At 40.8% G+C, this 18,436-nt stretch overlaps 2 protein-coding genes across 7 annotated transcripts in view; both read right to left on the bottom strand.

Moving 5' to 3' along the window:
• Nucleotides 1-5,372, bottom strand: part of LOC309486202 (tripartite motif-containing protein 29-like) — a 34,992-nt gene extending 29,620 nt beyond the window's left edge. Inside the window, exons 1-5 of one of the 2 annotated variants that reach the window (XM_082153453.1) lie at nucleotides 4,937-5,372; nucleotides 4,757-4,823; nucleotides 3,863-4,455; nucleotides 3,578-3,673; nucleotides 3,024-3,257 (exon numbers count right to left, since the gene is read on the bottom strand). In XM_082153453.1, coding sequence (XP_082009579.1) covers nucleotides 3,024-3,257; nucleotides 3,578-3,673; nucleotides 3,863-4,423 — 891 coding nt within the window. In that variant the 5' untranslated portion in view covers nucleotides 4,424-4,455; nucleotides 4,757-4,823; nucleotides 4,937-5,372. The remainder of the gene's footprint in view (nucleotides 1-3,023; nucleotides 3,258-3,577; nucleotides 3,674-3,862; nucleotides 4,456-4,756; nucleotides 4,824-4,936) is intronic. The other variant, XM_082153454.1, reaches the window with a different exon arrangement.
• A 1,886-nt stretch (nucleotides 5,373-7,258) lies between these two features.
• LOC309486192 (tripartite motif-containing protein 29-like) lies at nucleotides 7,259-17,541 on the bottom strand. 5 transcript variants are annotated; one of them, XM_082153435.1, is made up of 9 exons: nucleotides 16,765-17,008; nucleotides 15,969-16,567; nucleotides 15,610-15,705; nucleotides 11,599-11,832; nucleotides 11,345-11,495; nucleotides 11,185-11,229; nucleotides 11,057-11,084; nucleotides 10,774-10,816; nucleotides 7,259-7,495 (listed from the first exon to the last, which is right to left on the bottom strand). In XM_082153435.1, the coding sequence occupies exons 2-9, from the start codon at nucleotides 16,527-16,529 to the stop codon at nucleotides 7,484-7,486; spliced, it is 1,170 nt and encodes a 389-aa protein (XP_082009561.1). In that variant the 5' UTR covers nucleotides 16,530-16,567; nucleotides 16,765-17,008; the 3' UTR covers nucleotides 7,259-7,483. The 5 variants fall into 5 exon arrangements, 4 of the variants coding, with proteins under 4 accessions (XP_082009561.1, XP_082009560.1, XP_082009559.1 ...); XM_082153434.1 differs by lacking the exon at nucleotides 16,765-17,008 and adding an exon at nucleotides 17,512-17,541 and having other exon boundaries at nucleotides 11,057-11,229; XM_082153433.1 differs by having other exon boundaries at nucleotides 11,057-11,229; nucleotides 16,765-17,012.
• Nucleotides 17,542-18,436: the final 895 nt, after the last annotated feature.

Below are 18,436 nucleotides of genomic sequence, written 5' to 3'. Positions count from 1 at the left end.
ATTGACTTGTGGTTTCCAGCTGAGCTTATGATCAATTATTACTCCCAGAAAGGAGTTTTCATAAACTCTTTCTAATCTGGTGTTATCACACAGTACTTCAATAGTTAAATCTTCAGGAATTCTACGTTTCCCAAAAATCATAAATGTAGTTTTCTTTATATTAAGAGATAATTTGTTTAAATCAAACCATAATTTAAGCTTAACCAACTCTTCAGAGACAATCTTCAACAGATGTTGGAGATTCTCTCCTTCACAAAATATATTTGTGTCATCTGCATAGATTACAAATTTCAACAAGTCAGAAGTTTTAACAATATCATTTATGTATAATATAAATCATTTTGGTCCTAGTATTGAACCTTGTGGTACACCATATATTATATTTTGGAGCTTTGACTTTTCCTCTCCCATCTTCACAAATTGTTGTCTATGTTCTAAATAGCTTTTTATCCAATTTAGCCCTATTCCCCTAATTCCATACATTTCCATTTTTTGAAGCAAAATGTGATGATCTATTGTATCAAAGGCCTTTTTAAGGTCAATAAATACACCTATAGCAAACTTCTTGTCATCAATACTAGTTGTTAATTCTTCCACCAGGTCAATTAGAGCCAAAGATGTAGAATGATTTGATCTAAAACCATATTGACTATCAGTTAAGATCCCATATTTATCAATAAAACTGTCCAATCTGATGGAAAATATCTTCTCCAGAATTTTTGAAAATTGGGGAAGCAATGAAATTGGCCTATAGTTAGTGTAAAGATTCTGTTCACCAGCTTTAAAGATAGGAACGACTTTAGCTATTTTCATCTTTGTGGGAAAAGAACCCAATTTCAGAGAGAGATTGGAAATATATACTATGGGATCTACTATTGCTACAATTAATTGTTTAATTAAAACCATATCAATATCATTACAATCTCTTGATGTTTTATTCTTAAAGTTATTGACAATATAATAATAATTTGTTACATTTATATAGCGCTTTTTCTGAGACCTCAAAGCTCATAGATGGGGGAATCTTCTCAACCACCACCAATGTGCAGCATCCACTTGGATGATGCGACGGCAGCCATATTGCACCAGAACGCCCACCACACACCAGCTTACTGGTGGAGAGGAGACAGTGATGAAGCCAATCAGTATATGGGGATGATTAGGAGGCCATGATGGACAGAGGCCAAGGGGCAAATTTGGCCAGGATGCCGGGGTTACACCCCTACTCTTTTTCGAAGGACATCCTGGGATTTTTAATGACCACAGAGAGTCAGGACCTCGGTTTAACGTCTCATCCGAAGGACGGTGCTCTTTTTGGCAGTATAGAGTCCCCGTCACTATACTGGGGCATTAGGACCCACACAGACCACAGGTTGAGCACCCCCTGCTGGCCTCACTAACACCTCTTCCAGCAGCAACCTGGTTTTTCTCAGGAGGTCTCCCATCCAGGTACTAACCAGGCTCAGCCCTGCTTAGCTTCAGTGGGCAACCAGTCTTGGGCTACAGGGTGATATGGCTGCTGGCCTATCACCCTGTAGCCAATATCAAGTACTTCGGTTTTATCAGTGTCTCTCAAAAAAATTGTTGCTGGATTTCTTTCTTCAAAAAATTGTGAGACATCGCCCTCTTGTGGAGGGATTATCTCATCAGCCAGATTAGGGCCTGCGTTCACAAAAAATCCATTGAAGCCAGCCACGACTTCATCCCTGTTTTTAATTATTTTACCATTATCAATAAATTTGTTTGGAAATCCAGTACTTGTTTTTTTCCTTCTGATAATTGAATTTAAAATGTTCCACGTACCCTTTATATTGTTTTTATTAGTTTCCAGCAATCTACTATAATAATCTTTTTTACATTTTCTTAAGATAACTGTTAATTTATTTTTATGTCTTATATTTAATTTCTTTCTCTTCAGTTCTATGCTTAAAGTCTTTATATAAAGTATTCTTTTTTTTGCAGGCATTCATCAGACCCCTTGTAACCCAGGGTTTATATGGACGTTTAGATGTTATCCCTGATTGCTGAGTTGGACAATTTTTATAATACAAAGTCAAAAAAGTATTTAGAAATAAATTATAGGCTAAGTCAACATCCCCTTCTTCATAAACATGCTTCCAGTCTTGAGCTAACAAGTCATTTTTTAATTTATTCAGGGTTTGATCTGTTCTTAATCTCCTCTGTATATTTATTTTGCTGGTATCTAAATTATCTTGTTTGCATTCATGGAATACAAATATTGGCAGATGGTCAGTGATATCATTTATTAACAATCCACTTTCTAAATTACTACTCATGTTATTTGTAAAGATATTATCTATTACTGTTGCTGAGTGGGTGGTAATTCTGCTCGGTTTGGTTATACATGGATATAGGCCTGTACTATACATTGCATCTATAAACTCTTCTATTGCAGGTGATTTACTCGGATTTAAGAAATCTATATTATAATCCCCACAAAAATAAGCAACCTTCTGCTTGGCATTCAAAACTATGGCCTCAAACACTTCTTTAAAACTTTCAATGCCAGAGTTGGGTGCTCTATAAACACAGCTAACGATAATATTCTTAATTTTACCCATATCGATTTCCACCGTTATACACTCACAAATATCATCAATAACAGTCGTCATACTTTCAACAATCATATGCTTTAACCTGCTATCCACAAACATTGCAACTCCCCCACCCCTTCTGTTTACTCTATTCACAAAATGTAAGTGATAGCCTTCTAATTCAAAGTGAATCCCTTTGTCATGACTGAGCCAGCTCTCAGAAATAGCGACTATATTAAATTGCATGGTATTATGTTGCAAATAGTCTCTAATCTTATCAAAGTTTGCATATAGACTCCTACTATTGAAATGTACAATTGATATACCATTCTCCAAGTTGAATTTTTCCTTAAGTTGATGTTCAGTATAATAAAAACAATTTCTTGTTACTTGGTCAAAAAAATTACTTTCCGCTTGACACTGAATCAAAAACACTGTCAAGATTTCATTCAAAATATTTTTCTTTACCTGGAGGAAATAAACATGATCCTCAGTGTGTAAAAGTGGCTCCAGTTTACAAGTCTCCTTCTGTAGTTTAACAATCTCCTGCTGCAGTCTCTGTATGTGATTCTCTGCATCTCGCACTTCCTTGTTCTCCTGAGCTCTGATCTTCTCTCTCACCTCGGCTCGTATGTTCTGAATGGAGCGGATGATCTCGGTGAAGATTCGGTCACTGTTCTCCACTGCTGCCTCTGCAGAGCGCTGTCACAACACACACAACTTGGTCAAACTTCTGACACATTGACATGACAGATCATCTACAGTATGCAGAGTAAACTAGAAGGTAAGCCATTCATTAGTTGTCCTAAAAAAATTTAAACACAGGAAAGCATTGCTGCTTGTTTGTGTCACGAGGTCAAGGTTTTGCTGGTTAGCTTTAGCCACTGCTGCTATGACATCATCTGACTTCATCTTGATGGCCATTTAATAATATCCAGCCTGATCCCACGATACAAACATAACTATGCAGTGTACATACATTTATGCCAATTTTTTACATTTTCCAAGTTTAATGAGCATACCTTATGCAAGTCCAAATTTTTCGTCGACTGTCGAATCTCCTTGTCTATGTCATTGGCTTGTTGACTGAAATCCCTCTTTTTTATTTTCAGTTCCTCCTGAGGATGAATTCACAATCAATAAGAATCCCGTTCTTTATGGAATCAGTTTGTCTATAAATCTGCAGTTCATTATTTTGTTGTTGCATGTTGTATAATATATATATATATATATATATATATATATACACACACACGACACATATATACACGAGAGAGAGAGAGAGAGAGAGAGAGATCTTACTGTACCTGTTTTTTTGCCATTGCAGCTGCAGCTGAGACTGTTTTATGTCCACTGTGCTGATTCCCCATACAAACTACACAAATACAATTCTGGTCATTGTAGCAGTAAATCTCCAGTGCTTTATGATGTTGACGGCAGATCTGATGCTGTAGATTTGGGGAAGCTTTGACCAGCTTGTGTATTTTAAAAGCTTTAGACTCATAATGAGGATGAACATGAGTTTGGCAGTAAGAAGCCATACAAACCAAACAAGACTTGATGGCTTTTACTTTTCTTCCTTTGCAAACATCACACGTCACGTCTCCAGGTCCAGCTGGATCCTCCCTATTCATTCCCTCTAAAATATCAGCAAGCACAGTGCTTATGCTGAGAGCTAGTCTTTGGTTGAATGTTGTCCTGCATGTAGGACAGCTGTAAACACCTCTATGAACCTCCTGGTCCCAGCAGCTCTTAATACAGTCCATGCAGAAACTGTGCCCACAAGATGTAGTCACTGGATCCTTAAGCAGATTCAGACAGATCGGGCAGTTTAAAGGATTTTCAGTATCAACGAGAGATTCTGCCATTTTTGGTGCTTTCAAACCCAGTGGAAAATTCACTGTAGAATAAGAGGAGTTTAGATTTTTTTTTAATCAGAATGAGAATTAAATGAAAATTAAAGTAAAAATAATGAATCGCTATTTCCTGCTCCAGGACTTTTCTTAAGTTTCAGAAATTTCACTATCTGCACCATACCATCACAACAAGCACTAAACATATAAATTTCAAATTACTGTAACTACAGTATCCTACAGTATAACTACAGGGTAACTACAGTAGCCTACCCTACTGTAAACCTGCTGCTCAATTCTCAAAACACTCTTAACACACAAAAGCTTGACAAACAATTGAGATCCCACCTGGTGTGCACAGTGTTGTCTGTTGTGTAAGTTCTTCCAGTAGTGGTAAAAGGTATTTTGTGTAGACCTACAACACAACAATTAAAGCAACACAGCTATAACAAGCTGCTAAGGTAGAGTGTGGAAAAAAACACCTTTAATTTTTTAACCTATACACACAAAATACATTTTTATTATTACCTCTTTCTTGGCCCAGTTAGTATCAGTCACTTCACTGTCAACGTGTTACTGGAGATAATAAAATAACGCAAATGGGCAACAGAAATGGAACAGATTTATGTGTGCGCGATTCGGAGGAAGTGCTCAAACAGAACAGAAAAAAGTGCGCTGCTTTTAAAGGGGAAGTGCCCAATTCTGCCTGCAACAACCCGAACACCATTGCGGCGTTCAAATAGGCTCTATGCACGAACACTGCTGACGTATTTCCGGTAGAATCTCAGCCAGCATCTTTACTTCCGCATAGCGCATTCTATAGCGAAGTGTACTAGCGGCAAAACTTCCATAAAATTCATTTTCTCAGAAACGGAGACAACGATTTTAGAAACCGATTTGCTAGTCAGATTTCGCATGATATGAGAGAATCAGAATACTCACCCTCAAAGTTGTCGATGTAGCTCGAAATATATAATTTAAAGCCCTTCTCTTTCTTACTCTTAGATGTGACAGCTTACTGCCTCACAATATTGTTAAAAAAAAGTTTATTCTCAGAATTGAGATATAAAGCAACAGCAGATGGGGAAAAAAAAGTCAGAACTGTGTGATAACACGTCGCAATCACCTTCTTCCTTTTTTTTTATTTCATGGCGGGAACAGGATTCTCTAGTGTAGACTAGCCTACTACACAAACAGCATCTGCACAAAACAATGCTGCCATATAACTTAACTTGCCTCTGCTGAGGTAGAGTATGGGAAAATACCCTTTATTTGATTTTTTTACTTATGCACACAAACACACACTTTTATTACCTCTGGGCACATTACCCCGTAATATGTTTTTTTATTTATTTAGTAGTTAAATTCACCTAGTTCATTGCAGTAGAGACCGACAGACTTACAACGCAGCTGGTATTTCACAGGTGGTGGTGAGAGTGACACTGCGCGATATACATCAACGGATGTAAGTCAGGCTGGTCACTAGGAACATACAACAATCTTTGGAACATACTTTTTTTTTTTTTTTTATTCCATTTAATGACAGTAATTTCAAAAAAAATATTGTTTACAGTTACATACATTAACAGAGGTATTGGCACAATTTCACCTGTAGCACAGTAAACAATTTATTTTAGAAATTAGTGTAATTTACCAAAAGGTTTTTTTTCATGTTCAAAAGACTGTAGTATGTTCCAACTGACCAGACTGACTGACTTCAGGTGAAATTTCCCAAAACCTCCTTTTCATGTTCCCCTCCCTTCTCTGAGACGGGCAAGTGCAGCTTCCAAATCCCCAGTACTCATCTTGCTGGATCTGTCTGCAGCTTTTGACACAGTTAACCACCAGATCCTCCTGTCAACCCTCAAGGCGAAGGGCATCTCCGGTACCACACTCCAATGGTTCAAGTCTTCCCTCTCAAGTAGGTCCTTCAGGGTGTCTTGGAGGGGTGAGGTGTCTACATTGCAACATCTAGCTACTGGGGTGCCTCAGGGCTCAGTGCTTGGACCACTTCTCTTCTCCAGCTACATGTCAGTCCTCACTGTCATCTGTCATTCAGAAACATGTTTTTTCCTATCACAGCTATGCTGATGACACACACCTCTCATTCCAACCAGATGATCCAACGGTAGCTGCTCGCACCTCGGCCTGCCTGACAGACATTTCTTGCTGGATGAAGGACCACTACATTCAACTCAACCTTGCGAAGACAGAACTACTTGTGGTCTCGACCAACCCAACACTTCATCAACTTCTCCATTCAGCCAGGTTTGTCAACCCCTCTCCAGGACAGCTAAGAACCTTGGAGTTGTGATCAGTTAAACTTCACAGACTGAACTGCCCGGTCCTGTAGATTTGCCTTGTACAACATTAGGAGAATCACTATTTCAATCTATATTTTAACCCATATGGTAAAATATATATTCTCTTGTTGTAGTGCCACCTCATGGCTGACTATCACAAAATTTGAAAACAACACAAATATAATACATTTCATTATAATCAGTTGAAATTGGAGCATTTTTTTTTTATTTTATTTTTTTTACATTTAATATTTTTTTTGTACAGATGATCTTTGGAACAAAAGGATCTGTTAACATATCTATGACAAAGAAATAGAACACTGAACTTTAACTCCAATCATCAAATGGTTGCAGAATTATGTGAACATTTCTGTTATAGCACCACCTAGTGCTAGAATTTGACAATATTTTGTGTGGCTCCTCCAAACAAGTCATTGTTCAATTCTAATATTTTGGAAAATTATTCACAACACAAAAGCATGTCTTTTCTCTGTAGCTTATGGAACTATGCGTGCAACAGGGTTAAATGGGGGGGGGGGTTACATTTAACCCTGTTGTAATAATTTAATAATTACTTAATTATTAAATAATAATTAAGCCATATTACTAATTATAATATATAATATAATCTAACCATATGAGGTTTATCTCCAATGCTGGCGTCTTGTAACCTTTTATTGTACTCTAGGAAAAAGCATGATGATGTCCAGATGTTTTTAAGTGTTGTCAAATTATATGTAGAACTGTCTCCATCTATCCATATATGTAGTCATCACAACTGTCCCTGCAATCAAAGTTCACATTTTAGTGAGCAAGCTTACATGAGAAATTATTAGATTGTTGCTAAATCAACTAAAGAGCAAATGTGCACAATCACTACTGTCCAAATTTTGGGATCTGCAATATTTTATTTGCTGAAAAAATTTAATTTCAATTTCACCAAGGCTTTATTTAGTTGGTAATTTATTTTAGGCTTCATTTATTTGATAAACATCTCAGCCATTTCAATCAAAACGTACTCGGTTACTAACGTAACCTCGGTTCTCTCTAGAAGAGGGAACGAGTATTGCGTAAGTGGCTTACGCTACGGGTAAAGTCATCTTTTCTCGAGATATTGAAGCCAAAAATGATCCTAAATTTTGTATTTATTGTCAACGCGTTGCAGTAGCAGCGTTGCAGCGCGCCCCCACACGTCATAGCCCGCCAGGATGGGTGTGGCTTAGCGTATAAAAGGACGGGCTCGGGGGCTGCTTACCTGGTTTTCATCGACTGAAGCGAGACCAGCTTGAGGCGCGAGCACGGCAGGTTACGCAATACTCGTTCCCTCTTCTAGAGAGAACCGAGGTTACGTTAGTAACCGAGTACGTTCTCTTACGAGAGTAAAGTTGCTTACGCTACGGGAACCCCTTGTCAACGCCGTGCGCGCCAAGCATCAACCACATATAGTCCCAGGGGCACACCCAGGGGACGCAGATTAGTGGGAATAAGACGGCCAACTTGAGTGGGCCAGTACATGTACATAAGCACACAGTATCATGTGGCAGACTGTCCCTGGACAGTCTGTCTGGACCGTTGTTCAGGCGACCAGGCATATGCGCGGCTCTCAGCGAGAGCAGGAAGTGCTGAGCCCAAACGAGGAGGCGTTCCGCCAGAGCATTGAGATTTCTGGATCTAATACCGCCCTGGTGGTTCATGTAGGCTACCACTGACATATTGTCCGTGCGAACCAGCACATGGTGGCCCCATAGGAATGGGAGGAAGTGTCTAAGTGCATTCTCGACCGCTATCATCTCCAGACAGTTTATGTGAAGGCACTTTTCCTGGTCTGACCACTGGCCAAAGACCGGCCTGCCCTTGAAGAGGGCGCCCCAACCTAGGTTGGAGACGTCTGTCGAGATAACCTTCCGGTACGAGATAGCTCCCATTGTCACTCCAAACTGGTACCATTCGGCCGCTACCTAAGGCTCACTCTGATACACAGACCGCCGGAAGCCCAAGCTCGGTGTGGTACTCGTGCACTCAGCCAGTGTTGGAGCAGGCGCATACGTAGCAAACCCAGCTGAAGCACTGCTGAAGCTGAGGCCATGCAGCCCAGCGTTCTCTGAAAAGTTTTCAAGGGAACCAGGCTGCCCGCTCGGAATGAAGCGGCCAGGTGTCGAACGTGGCGCATGCGCTGTGTTGACAGGCGGGCCGTCATAGACACAGAGTCCAGTTCTATCCCCAGAAAGGAGACTGTCTGGCTGGGCAGTAATGAGCTCTTGGTCCAATTGACCGTGAGACCCAAGTTTTCCAGGTGGCTGAGAAGCAGCATTCTGTGAGATATTAATTATATCTCCGACTGCGCTAGAATCAGCCAATCGTCCAAGTAGTTCAATATTCGCATGCCCTGACTTCTGAGGGGAGCTAGTCGAGTCCATGCACTTCGTAAATGTACGGGGTGCTAGGGACAGGCCAAACGGGAGGACGGTGTATTGATATACCTGACCATGGAAGGCGAATCTCAAGAATGGCCTGTGACGGGGTATTATCTGAATCTGAAAATATGCGTCTTTCAGATCGAGAGATAAACCAGTCCCTCGGGCGAATTTGAGAGAGCGAGTCGTGCCGATTTCGATGGTGGTCCGGCCGCAGCGGGACTTAGCCATCGGCGCCTTCCTGGGGGGCCAGGAAGATTTAGGAGGCTTAAGTAGTATAATTTATATCTGCCGCCAGAGCCGAGATCGAACATGGGTCTCTGGCGCGAAAGCCTAGATTTCGCCACAGGGGAGAAATGACATAAGCTTTCAGTTAGCTTGAGCAGATAAGAGAGCGTCATGTGAGTCACGCGGAGGGCACCGGCGTGGGCTCATATGTTTAAAAAGCTCATAATACTTGAGCCCTGCCATATGAACGGGAGGGCGCGAGGGGCGGGCTCGCTTTCTGTACGTAAGAAAGCTGGCCGCGAGCTCAAAGGAGAGCAACATAATTTATTTGCCGCAAAAGCCGGAATCGAACACGGGTCTCTGGCGCGAAAGCCTTAGATTTTGCCACTGAGCCACAGGGGGAAATTACATAAGCTTTCAGTTAGCGTGAGCATATCAGAGAGCGTCATGTGAGTCACACGGGGGGCACCGGCGTGGGCTCATATGTTTAAAAACGCTCAAAATGCCGCCATTTGAACGGGAGGGTGCGAGGGGCGGGTTCGCTTTCTGTATGTAAGAAAGCTGGCCGCGAGCTCACGATGCACGCGGGGATTCCCCCGGTGTGCATTCACGAACAGGATCGCATTTCCGGTGGTCTCTGCGGGCGGCACTTTTCGGCGCGACCCGAACGAGAGAGGCGGAAGCAGGGTCCATGTTGGAAATGGCTAGTCGAGCCCGCGGGGTCGACATTGTCATATTGTCGCAGTGGACGCAGCCACCCGAAGACAGCGTGGTCTCGGCCCAGGCAGAGAGCGCAGATCACGTGGCGGTCTCCGTTGCTGAGCGGGGCTCTGCAAGAGCCACAGGAAATGCGAGGCATTTTAACGAAAACGCCTCGCACTCTTTAGAGAGGGAGAGTGTGTGTCGCGGCGGCGAGCACACACAGGCAGTAAAAGGATGAGACGCCGGATAGCGTAGCAGGCACGAATGGCTGAAGGCGGCGAGAAATCGTCTGGCTTCTTCAGGCGCTGTCCTGGGCTTGCTCTGTCGCTTATGTCAACGGTGGCGGCTTCTCTCAAAAGGTCCAGCGATGCGGAGAGCTTCGCTGAAGAGATGAAAATCAGGTAAGCAGCCCCCGAGCCCATCCTTTGATATGCTAAGCCACACCCACCTATGTGAGGGCGCGAAGTGGTAGGCTGCTGCAGTTGCCACCGAGCAGCCAATGAGCGCGCTAGTAAGCCTGCTCTAGATCTGCTAGCTGCTGCAACGCGTTGACAATAAATACAAAATTAAGGATCATTTTTGGCTTCAATATCTCGAGAAAAGATGACTGATAAGAGATGAGAGATAAGCAACTTACGCAATACAAGAGAACCTCTCGTAAGAGAACACATTTTTAGAAATGTTTTTTTTCAATTTTTTTAATTTAAGAAATACTTACCAAATCTGCACTTCCATCCCTACTTCCATCTCCGAGTGGTAAACTAGATTTAAAAAATTAAACATGGAAAGAGCTCAAATCACATGACAGTTAAGTGCTAAAAAGAAGTATAATGTGAGCCTGTTATCTAAGTAGTTTTCTAAGTTTTCTAAAAAGAACAAGAACCAAAGAATAAGAGAATAAATTGCCTAAAATATATTAATATTAAAGTGCCTATATGTAAGGATTTTCATGTGTAAGGACTCGTCTTTGCAAGTAAAAATCAAAATGATGTGACTTTTACCCGCTCTCCCAAGAGCCTCTCTTCCGTTCTATGAAACATGAAACGAAGAACAAAAAAGAACGTCTGTGAGTATTGAATCATTGAATCACGTTCAGTCTCTTTTTTTTCTATAGAAAAAAGGTACTTACTGCTCTGGGACCTTTCGGTTTCATTGAATATTTGGACATCAGCCACTACAAAGACAAACACACATTATTAGCTTACACTGTGAGATTTCTCAGAATAAATGTATGAAGACTGAACTGCCAAACTAAAAAAGGCTGAATGACACGTGAAATGTTATTTCACCTTTGTTAAATATTCTGCCCATGTGCTCTTCACAGACTTCATCCAGTTGGCTTTTCAGCTCTGAGAGAGAATGTTTTAATTTCTCAAATGTCAGGTTAGTAACATCTTTGGATGAATTGCATTGTAACATTCCAGAAGAGAAAAAGTAATTCTGCAATTGTAAGAAAAAACAAAGAATTTAAAAAAAGTGTTACAGAATCAACAGTGCTGAATTTCATTAAAAATAACCATCCTCTAGATATTTTTTTCACCACCTGGAAGAAATAAACGTGATCCTTAGTGTGTAAAAGTGGCTCCAATTTACAACTATCCTTCTGTAGTTTAACAATCTTCTGCTGCAGTCTCTGTATGTGAATCTCTGCATCTCGCACTTCCTTGTTCTCCTGAGCTCTGATCTTCTCTCTCACCTCAGCTCGTATGTTCTGAATGGAGCGGATGATCTCTGTGAAGATTCGGTCACTGTTCTCCACTGCTGCCTGTGCAGAGCGCTGTCACAACACACACAAAACACTTGGTCAAACTCCTGACACATTGTACCAGGAAACCATTTGTCAAAATTGATAACACCTCAACGAGGTCCCATTAGTTAATGCATTAACTAACATAGCAATGCATTTGTTACAAAATGTATTAATCTTTGTTAACCTTATCCTTTATAGGCAGGATCATAAGTTTAGCCATTCATAGGTCCTACAAAGTGAAAACAGTGGCACTTCATGTGTATGAAAATGAACTCTCATTACTATTTATTTGTTATCAGCAATAGGAACTTGCCTCATCTTTTTCAAACCCTCATATATAGTTGTTAAATCACACTTAGGCCACATACCCACAAAGCCAGAGCTTTCCCCATCCGATCTTTTTTCCCCTCGTTCTAACAAAGATTCTGTAAACCGTGTCATCTCAAGAAATGAGTACACTGCGTACACACGAAACCAATGAAACCGACTCAAAATGATGTAGTATATATACCAGACCAGTATATGGCGCTGTAATTCTGCCACAGAGATACACAAAAAATGGAGAGGTCTTGGAGCATGCGCATAAACCTTGCACGCTGTATACAATAATAATAGGCTCAGCAGCTGCTTCTTTATTTTTACTAAAAACTTTATTGAACAATATAACTTTAATAAATATTACTTTAATAAACAACAATAAATGGCCTAGTACAAAATATAAAATGTCTTAATCAGACAACAGACAAGCATCATAGCATAAGACAGATAATATAAATTAAAGTAGTAAAATAAATAAATAACAAAAATACATTAAAGTAAATAATAAATAAATAAATAAATAAATAAATGAGAGAATCACTAGCTTCTGCAGCACGAACACAAGCATATAGTCTGCAGTTGTTGTTGCTGTTACGAGACGTAGCGGTATCTGACTAGGGTCGACAAGTGGGGTGATGACATCGTTTCACAAAATATACGGATTGGCTGTATAAATGGAAATGCAAGGGTGTCATTTTCAGATTTATCCACTCTGGGACCCGGTTTCAGGCTCCCAAAACGGCGAATCCAACAAAACGCTGATGCGGTAAAAAAAATGTTTAACGTATACAGCTAAATGTGGACAAGGCCTCAAAGGGATAGTTCACCCAAAAATTCGAATTAGCCCATGATTTACTCACACTGAAGCCATCGTAGGTGTATATTACATTTTTCTTTCAGACAAATCGAATCGGAGTAATATTAAAAAATGTCCTGGCTCTTCCAAGCTATAATCAAATCAACGGGTATATTTTTTTTGGAAGTCCATCAAAGCCCATCCATCCGAGATGAAAGTGCTCAAAACAGCTCCGAGGGGTTAATAAAGATGCGTTTGTGTAAGAAAAATATCCATATTTAAAACTTTATCGACTAAAATAACTAGCTTCCGGCAGACGGCCGCACTCAAGTCGACTTACGCCAAAAGAGTAACACTTGACGATGTATGACGTAGATGTAGGAGTAGCGTAACTCGCTGCTTCACTACCATAGTACGATGCATCGTTGAAGAAATCAACTAGCTAGTCACGATTGTTTCCCGAAACTGTATTGTCACAAAGTGGTCGTTCAACCACGTTAGTTTATGACGTCACGCACGTGTTGGAGTAATAACTTATTTTAATGAAACTGTTTGAGATCAAATTAACGCTAGATGTTTTGCTATAAATTACAGACATGGCATCTGAGGACTATTTCTCATTTATCTCAGTTATTTTGCTTTATTTCCAGATTCAATCATAGGCTTGTTCTTATAGTAGAGCACGTTCACACATGCGCAGTCTTCAAAAACGGTGCTTTAAATCTCTTAACAAACTAAAAGACGTAAATGACATTTGTATGTATTCTAAATAAAAGACACAGGTTGTACTGAATGTCAGCTTGCTTATTTGGCTCAAGATAAGGATTAATTAAAGGTTAACTAAGTAACTTTTTTTACCTTAACCGAACAGCTTCGGAGTCATTGGAATAGTTATATGACTTTTTTCGGGTTGAATGGTGGTCGTCTCGCACCCACCAAGCACCTGTGAGCCGAAAAACCGACCTTGCAACTTTGAGCCGGCGGGCCACCGGCCGCAGTGTCAGGAAGTATCGCGTGATATCAGGTCTCGCGATGTAATGAATTGCTTTACGGCAAAAAAAATCTGGTAAAATTCTGTCATTATTGCGCTTCCTCACGCTGTTCGAACCCGAATGAAGAAGACGTTTTAAAGAATGTCCCATCTGCTTTGATGTCATTGATCTACTAGCCTCTGGTATCTGAGAGTCGCCAACGAGTTTTTTGACAGTGTTGTCAAATATCTATTCCGAAGCTGTAGGGGGAGCTCTATAGAGGAACCTGCGAGCAAAAAGCGAGAACACAGCGAAGAAATTCCCGAAACTGTATAGCCCTGCTTTAAGTCCACAATGTCATGCAAACTAGAAACTAGACACTCGAGAGCTGTCGTTCCAACTACACAACTTTGCGATGCTGTTTGCGAATGTTCGTTAGAACAATGGTTTCGGGAAACACTGACTCGTTGAACTACTGTATGCTGATAACGACGGAACTTGCGAACATAGTTGGCTAACGATGCTTTTGGGAAACGCACCCCAGGGCTAGGAAACCGCACTCGACATTACGTTGTGCGTCAAGTTCAAGGGTTACTGATTTGGCGTAAATCGACTTGCGTATGGCGGTCTGCCGGAAGCTAGTTATTTTAGTCGAGAAAGTTTTAAATATGGATATTTTTCTAACACAAATGCATCACTTCACTTCAGAAGGCCTTTATTAACCCCATAGAGCAGTGTGGAGCACTTTTTTCTCAGATGGATAGGCTTTGATAGCCTGACTACGTCAGACTTCGTACTTCCGCTCAATTTCATTTCGCTTCTGTACTCAGTCTGAGACAGCGTCATAGCTTTCCGTTTTCCTCCGGCCTGAAAACAGCCGGGCCAATCAACGAACAGAGGGCGGGCTGAGAGCCGTGACGTAGACGCTGATTGTACCGTGGATGCATAGATTTACTTCACATAATCTGCAGAAGTCGTTCACAGCCATGTTCACTCCGGTGTTTCGCTCGATGGTTTTTGTTTTCGCATCATATGTGTGTTTACAGTGGAAGTTAGATGCGGCTGAGCATGCGCATAACACACGCCATAACCAAACATTATGTGATTGGCTTACGGGTAACCAATGATTTTAAACTTCAGACAAGCGCCCCCCCGCGAGAGAGAAAACACTTCTCTATTATGCCATTCCAGACTCTGTCTACGAAGCAAAGCGAAGTAGCAGAGTTTGGTATTACCAGGCTAAGGCTTTGATGGACTTCCAAAAAAAGTGTAAGAGCCAGGACATTTTTTAACACAACTGCGATTGTATTCGTCTGAAAGAAGAATGTGATACACCTAGGATGGCTTCAGGGTGAGTAAATCATGGGCTAATTTTCATTTTTCATTTTTAATGATCCCTTTAAGGGTAATTTATACATCTGTGTCGGACCTACGCCGTATCCTCTACGCTGTAGACTAAGCGTCGGTTTTCATTTATACTTCTACACCGTTGTCCACGTTGACGTGCAATTACACATGCAGAGAGAGCATGTGAAACCCGAGGGAGGGGTTCTAGCAGACCAATCACAGCAATTGTGGTCCACGTAGAATTGACGCGTTGTTACATTTTTGGAGAGGTGCACGTCAGGGTACGCTGTAGGCTACGCGTGCTACACACAGCCTACGACGTAGCTACGGAGTGAGTTTGATGCAAAAGTATAAATTGGGCTTTAGTCCTACCTTATGAGAGACCACAGCTTCCTTGAACTTCAGAACCTCCTTGTCCATGTCATTGTTTTTCTGAATTAAATTCTTCTTCATCATTTTCAGTTGCTCCTGTGAATGAATTTGCAATCAATAAGAATCCTGTTGTTAAGCGACTTCAAATAACAAAATAAAATCAACTGTTGAATGGAATCAAAATATTTGCATTTGTACAGGATTTTGTTCCATTTTTTCAATAAAAACAGCTTCCATCACCTATTTTTTAATAATTTTCTACCATGAGCTACCTGTTCTTACAAACAAGATATTCTTATATCTCAATTATTTATCATATAAGTAAGATTAAATTTGACTTGAAAGACTTGAGGTCTTACCTGTTTTTTTGCCATTGCAGCTGCAGCTGAGACTGTTTTATGTCCACTGTGCTGATTCCCCATACAAACTACACAAATACACTTCTGGTCATTGTAGCAGTAAATCTCCAGTGCTTTATGATGTTGACGGCAGATCTGATGCTGTAGTTTTGGGGAAGCTTTGACCAGCTTGTGATTTTTAAAAGCTTCAGATTCATAATGAGGTTGGATGTGAGTTTGGCAGTAAGAAGCCATACAAACCAAACAAGACTTAATGGCTTTTACTTTTTTCCCTTTGCAAACATCACATGTCACGTCTCCAGGTCCAGCTGGATCCTCCCTATTCATTCCCTCTAAAATATCAGCAAGCACAGTGCTTCTGCTGAGAGCTGGTCTTTGGTTGAATGTTGTCCTGCATGTAGGACAGCTGTAAACACCTCTATGAACCTCCTGGTCCCAGCAGCTCTTAATACAGTCCATGCAGAAACTGTGCCCACAAGATGTAGTCACTGGATCCTTAAGCAGATTCAGACAGATCGGGCAGTTTAGAGGATTTTCAGTATCAACGAGAGATTCTGCCATTTTGGTGCTTTCAAGTTGTCTGCCGTGTTTGTCAGGTTCTACAACACAACAATTAAAATAATACAGCCATAACTTCCTGAGGTAACGTTAGAGTGTGGGAAAAATACCTTTAATATTTTTTCAATCTATACACAAACATACGGAGCCCCGCACATGGCATGCACGTGCGCACGGATTTACTTTTCCCCCCCTTGCATGTCATGTGCGGAGATCCGTACAAACACGCTTTTATTACCTCTTTCTTGGCCCAGTATCAGTCACTCCACATGTCGACTCAACCGTGTTACTGGAGATAATAGAATAGCGCAAATGAGCAACAGAAATGGAACAGATTAATGAGTGCGCGATTCGTGTTTTTCGCAAAGGAAGGAAGTGCTCAAACTGAACAGAAAAAAACAGTGCACTTCTCTTAAAGTGCTGGTGCCCAGTTGACGTCAGAAAAGCGTCAGTACATTATAATCGGTTGTGGTCTATTACTGAACCGATACCGAATCGTCCTCGTCTGCATCGTGATGCATCGTAGAAACAATTAATTTTATGAAGGTATTAAGAATCGCATGCGCAGGGTAAGATTTGTGAAAGTGTACATAAGACTGCAAACGTAACTTACATTTGCATGCGCAAGAGAAGATTTGTAAAGGTGTAAATCGCCTTTCAAGTGTAAGAAAAAAAATATTTGCAGCATTTTACTGTTATTCGTGCTAACGCAAAATAAACAGGATCTGTATTCTTCTGACTTCCATTTTTTCGCGCTTACACTTTTTGCATGTTTTTTTCGCACAAATACGGCCAAAAGCACTGCAAGCCTGTGAACAGCAATTTGCAACCGAAAACAACAGTCTGCAAAACAGATTAACTGAGTAAAATCAAACTTTGTGTTAAAAAAAAAAAAAAACTGTTGCAAATGTCTAAATGACTTGTGTGCATGGGGCAAAAAAGTTCCCGAAATAACCCGATTTGTACAGCTGCGTCTTTCTTTTACCTGAGCTTCCAGTTTTGGTACGTCCGACGATTCTCTGAGTTTTGCCAGAGCGAAGAGGAGGGCGGGTCCACCTTCTTCATGTAGCCAATCAAATGAGCTTCGCTCTCGATTTACTCTTATCTGATTGGTTAAACAAACACGCCAGTCACCAGAACACATCTTTATCTTCATTTGACTATGCTGACTTTGCTGAGCCAAATGAAGATAAAGATAAAGATGTGTTCTGTTAGTGGTGGGCAGATTGAGGCTTCGTGAAACAATGAAACAGTTGAAGCAAATGTGCCATATTGTGCTTCGAAACAATCCGACATCCGTTTCAACGGTGACACCTAGTGGTCACTTGCGGGTGTTGATCTGAAACAACCTTGACAACGAGCCATTTAAAATTAGTTTTTTATTATTATTGTATTTTTCTAATATGTGAAGCTTGTAACCTGTAGGCTCCACACTGTGGATAATGTTATTTTGGTCATAAAAAAAATTATATTAATAAAAGAAACCAAGCCACAATGGCCCTCATTTATCAAAAGTGCGTACACCAAATTCCCAGCGTACACCTGGCGTACACCCAAAACCACGGTGACTTTGAGATTTATCAATATGAACGTTGGCGTACGGCACGCTCAAATCCTACGCCAGCTCAGGAGGTGGTGTACGCACGTTTTGAGTGCGGGAATGCGCAGAAAAACAATTCCTAACACCACAAAACGCACTGACAAACTAAAAGATATGATATATTATGACCCACTGTAAAAAAAAACAAACAAACAACATAGTAGGCTAATTATAAACTTCAGTGTTTATTTTTGTGCAACATGGACTTCAATGTTTAAGTTGTGTGACTTTACCAAAGCATTTGATTTGTAGGCATATGTATTCCTTCAGTTGCGAGCCTGTGCGCTTTACCTGACGTTTCAAGCCTTGT

This window comes from Leuciscus leuciscus (assembly GCF_965113295.1).
Source record: "Leuciscus leuciscus genome assembly, chromosome: 22".
NCBI classification, from domain to species: Eukaryota; Metazoa; Chordata; class Actinopteri; order Cypriniformes; family Leuciscidae; genus Leuciscus; species Leuciscus leuciscus.
Note: the sequence above shows the minus strand (reverse complement) of the source record. Positions and strands in the feature narration are given on the sequence as shown.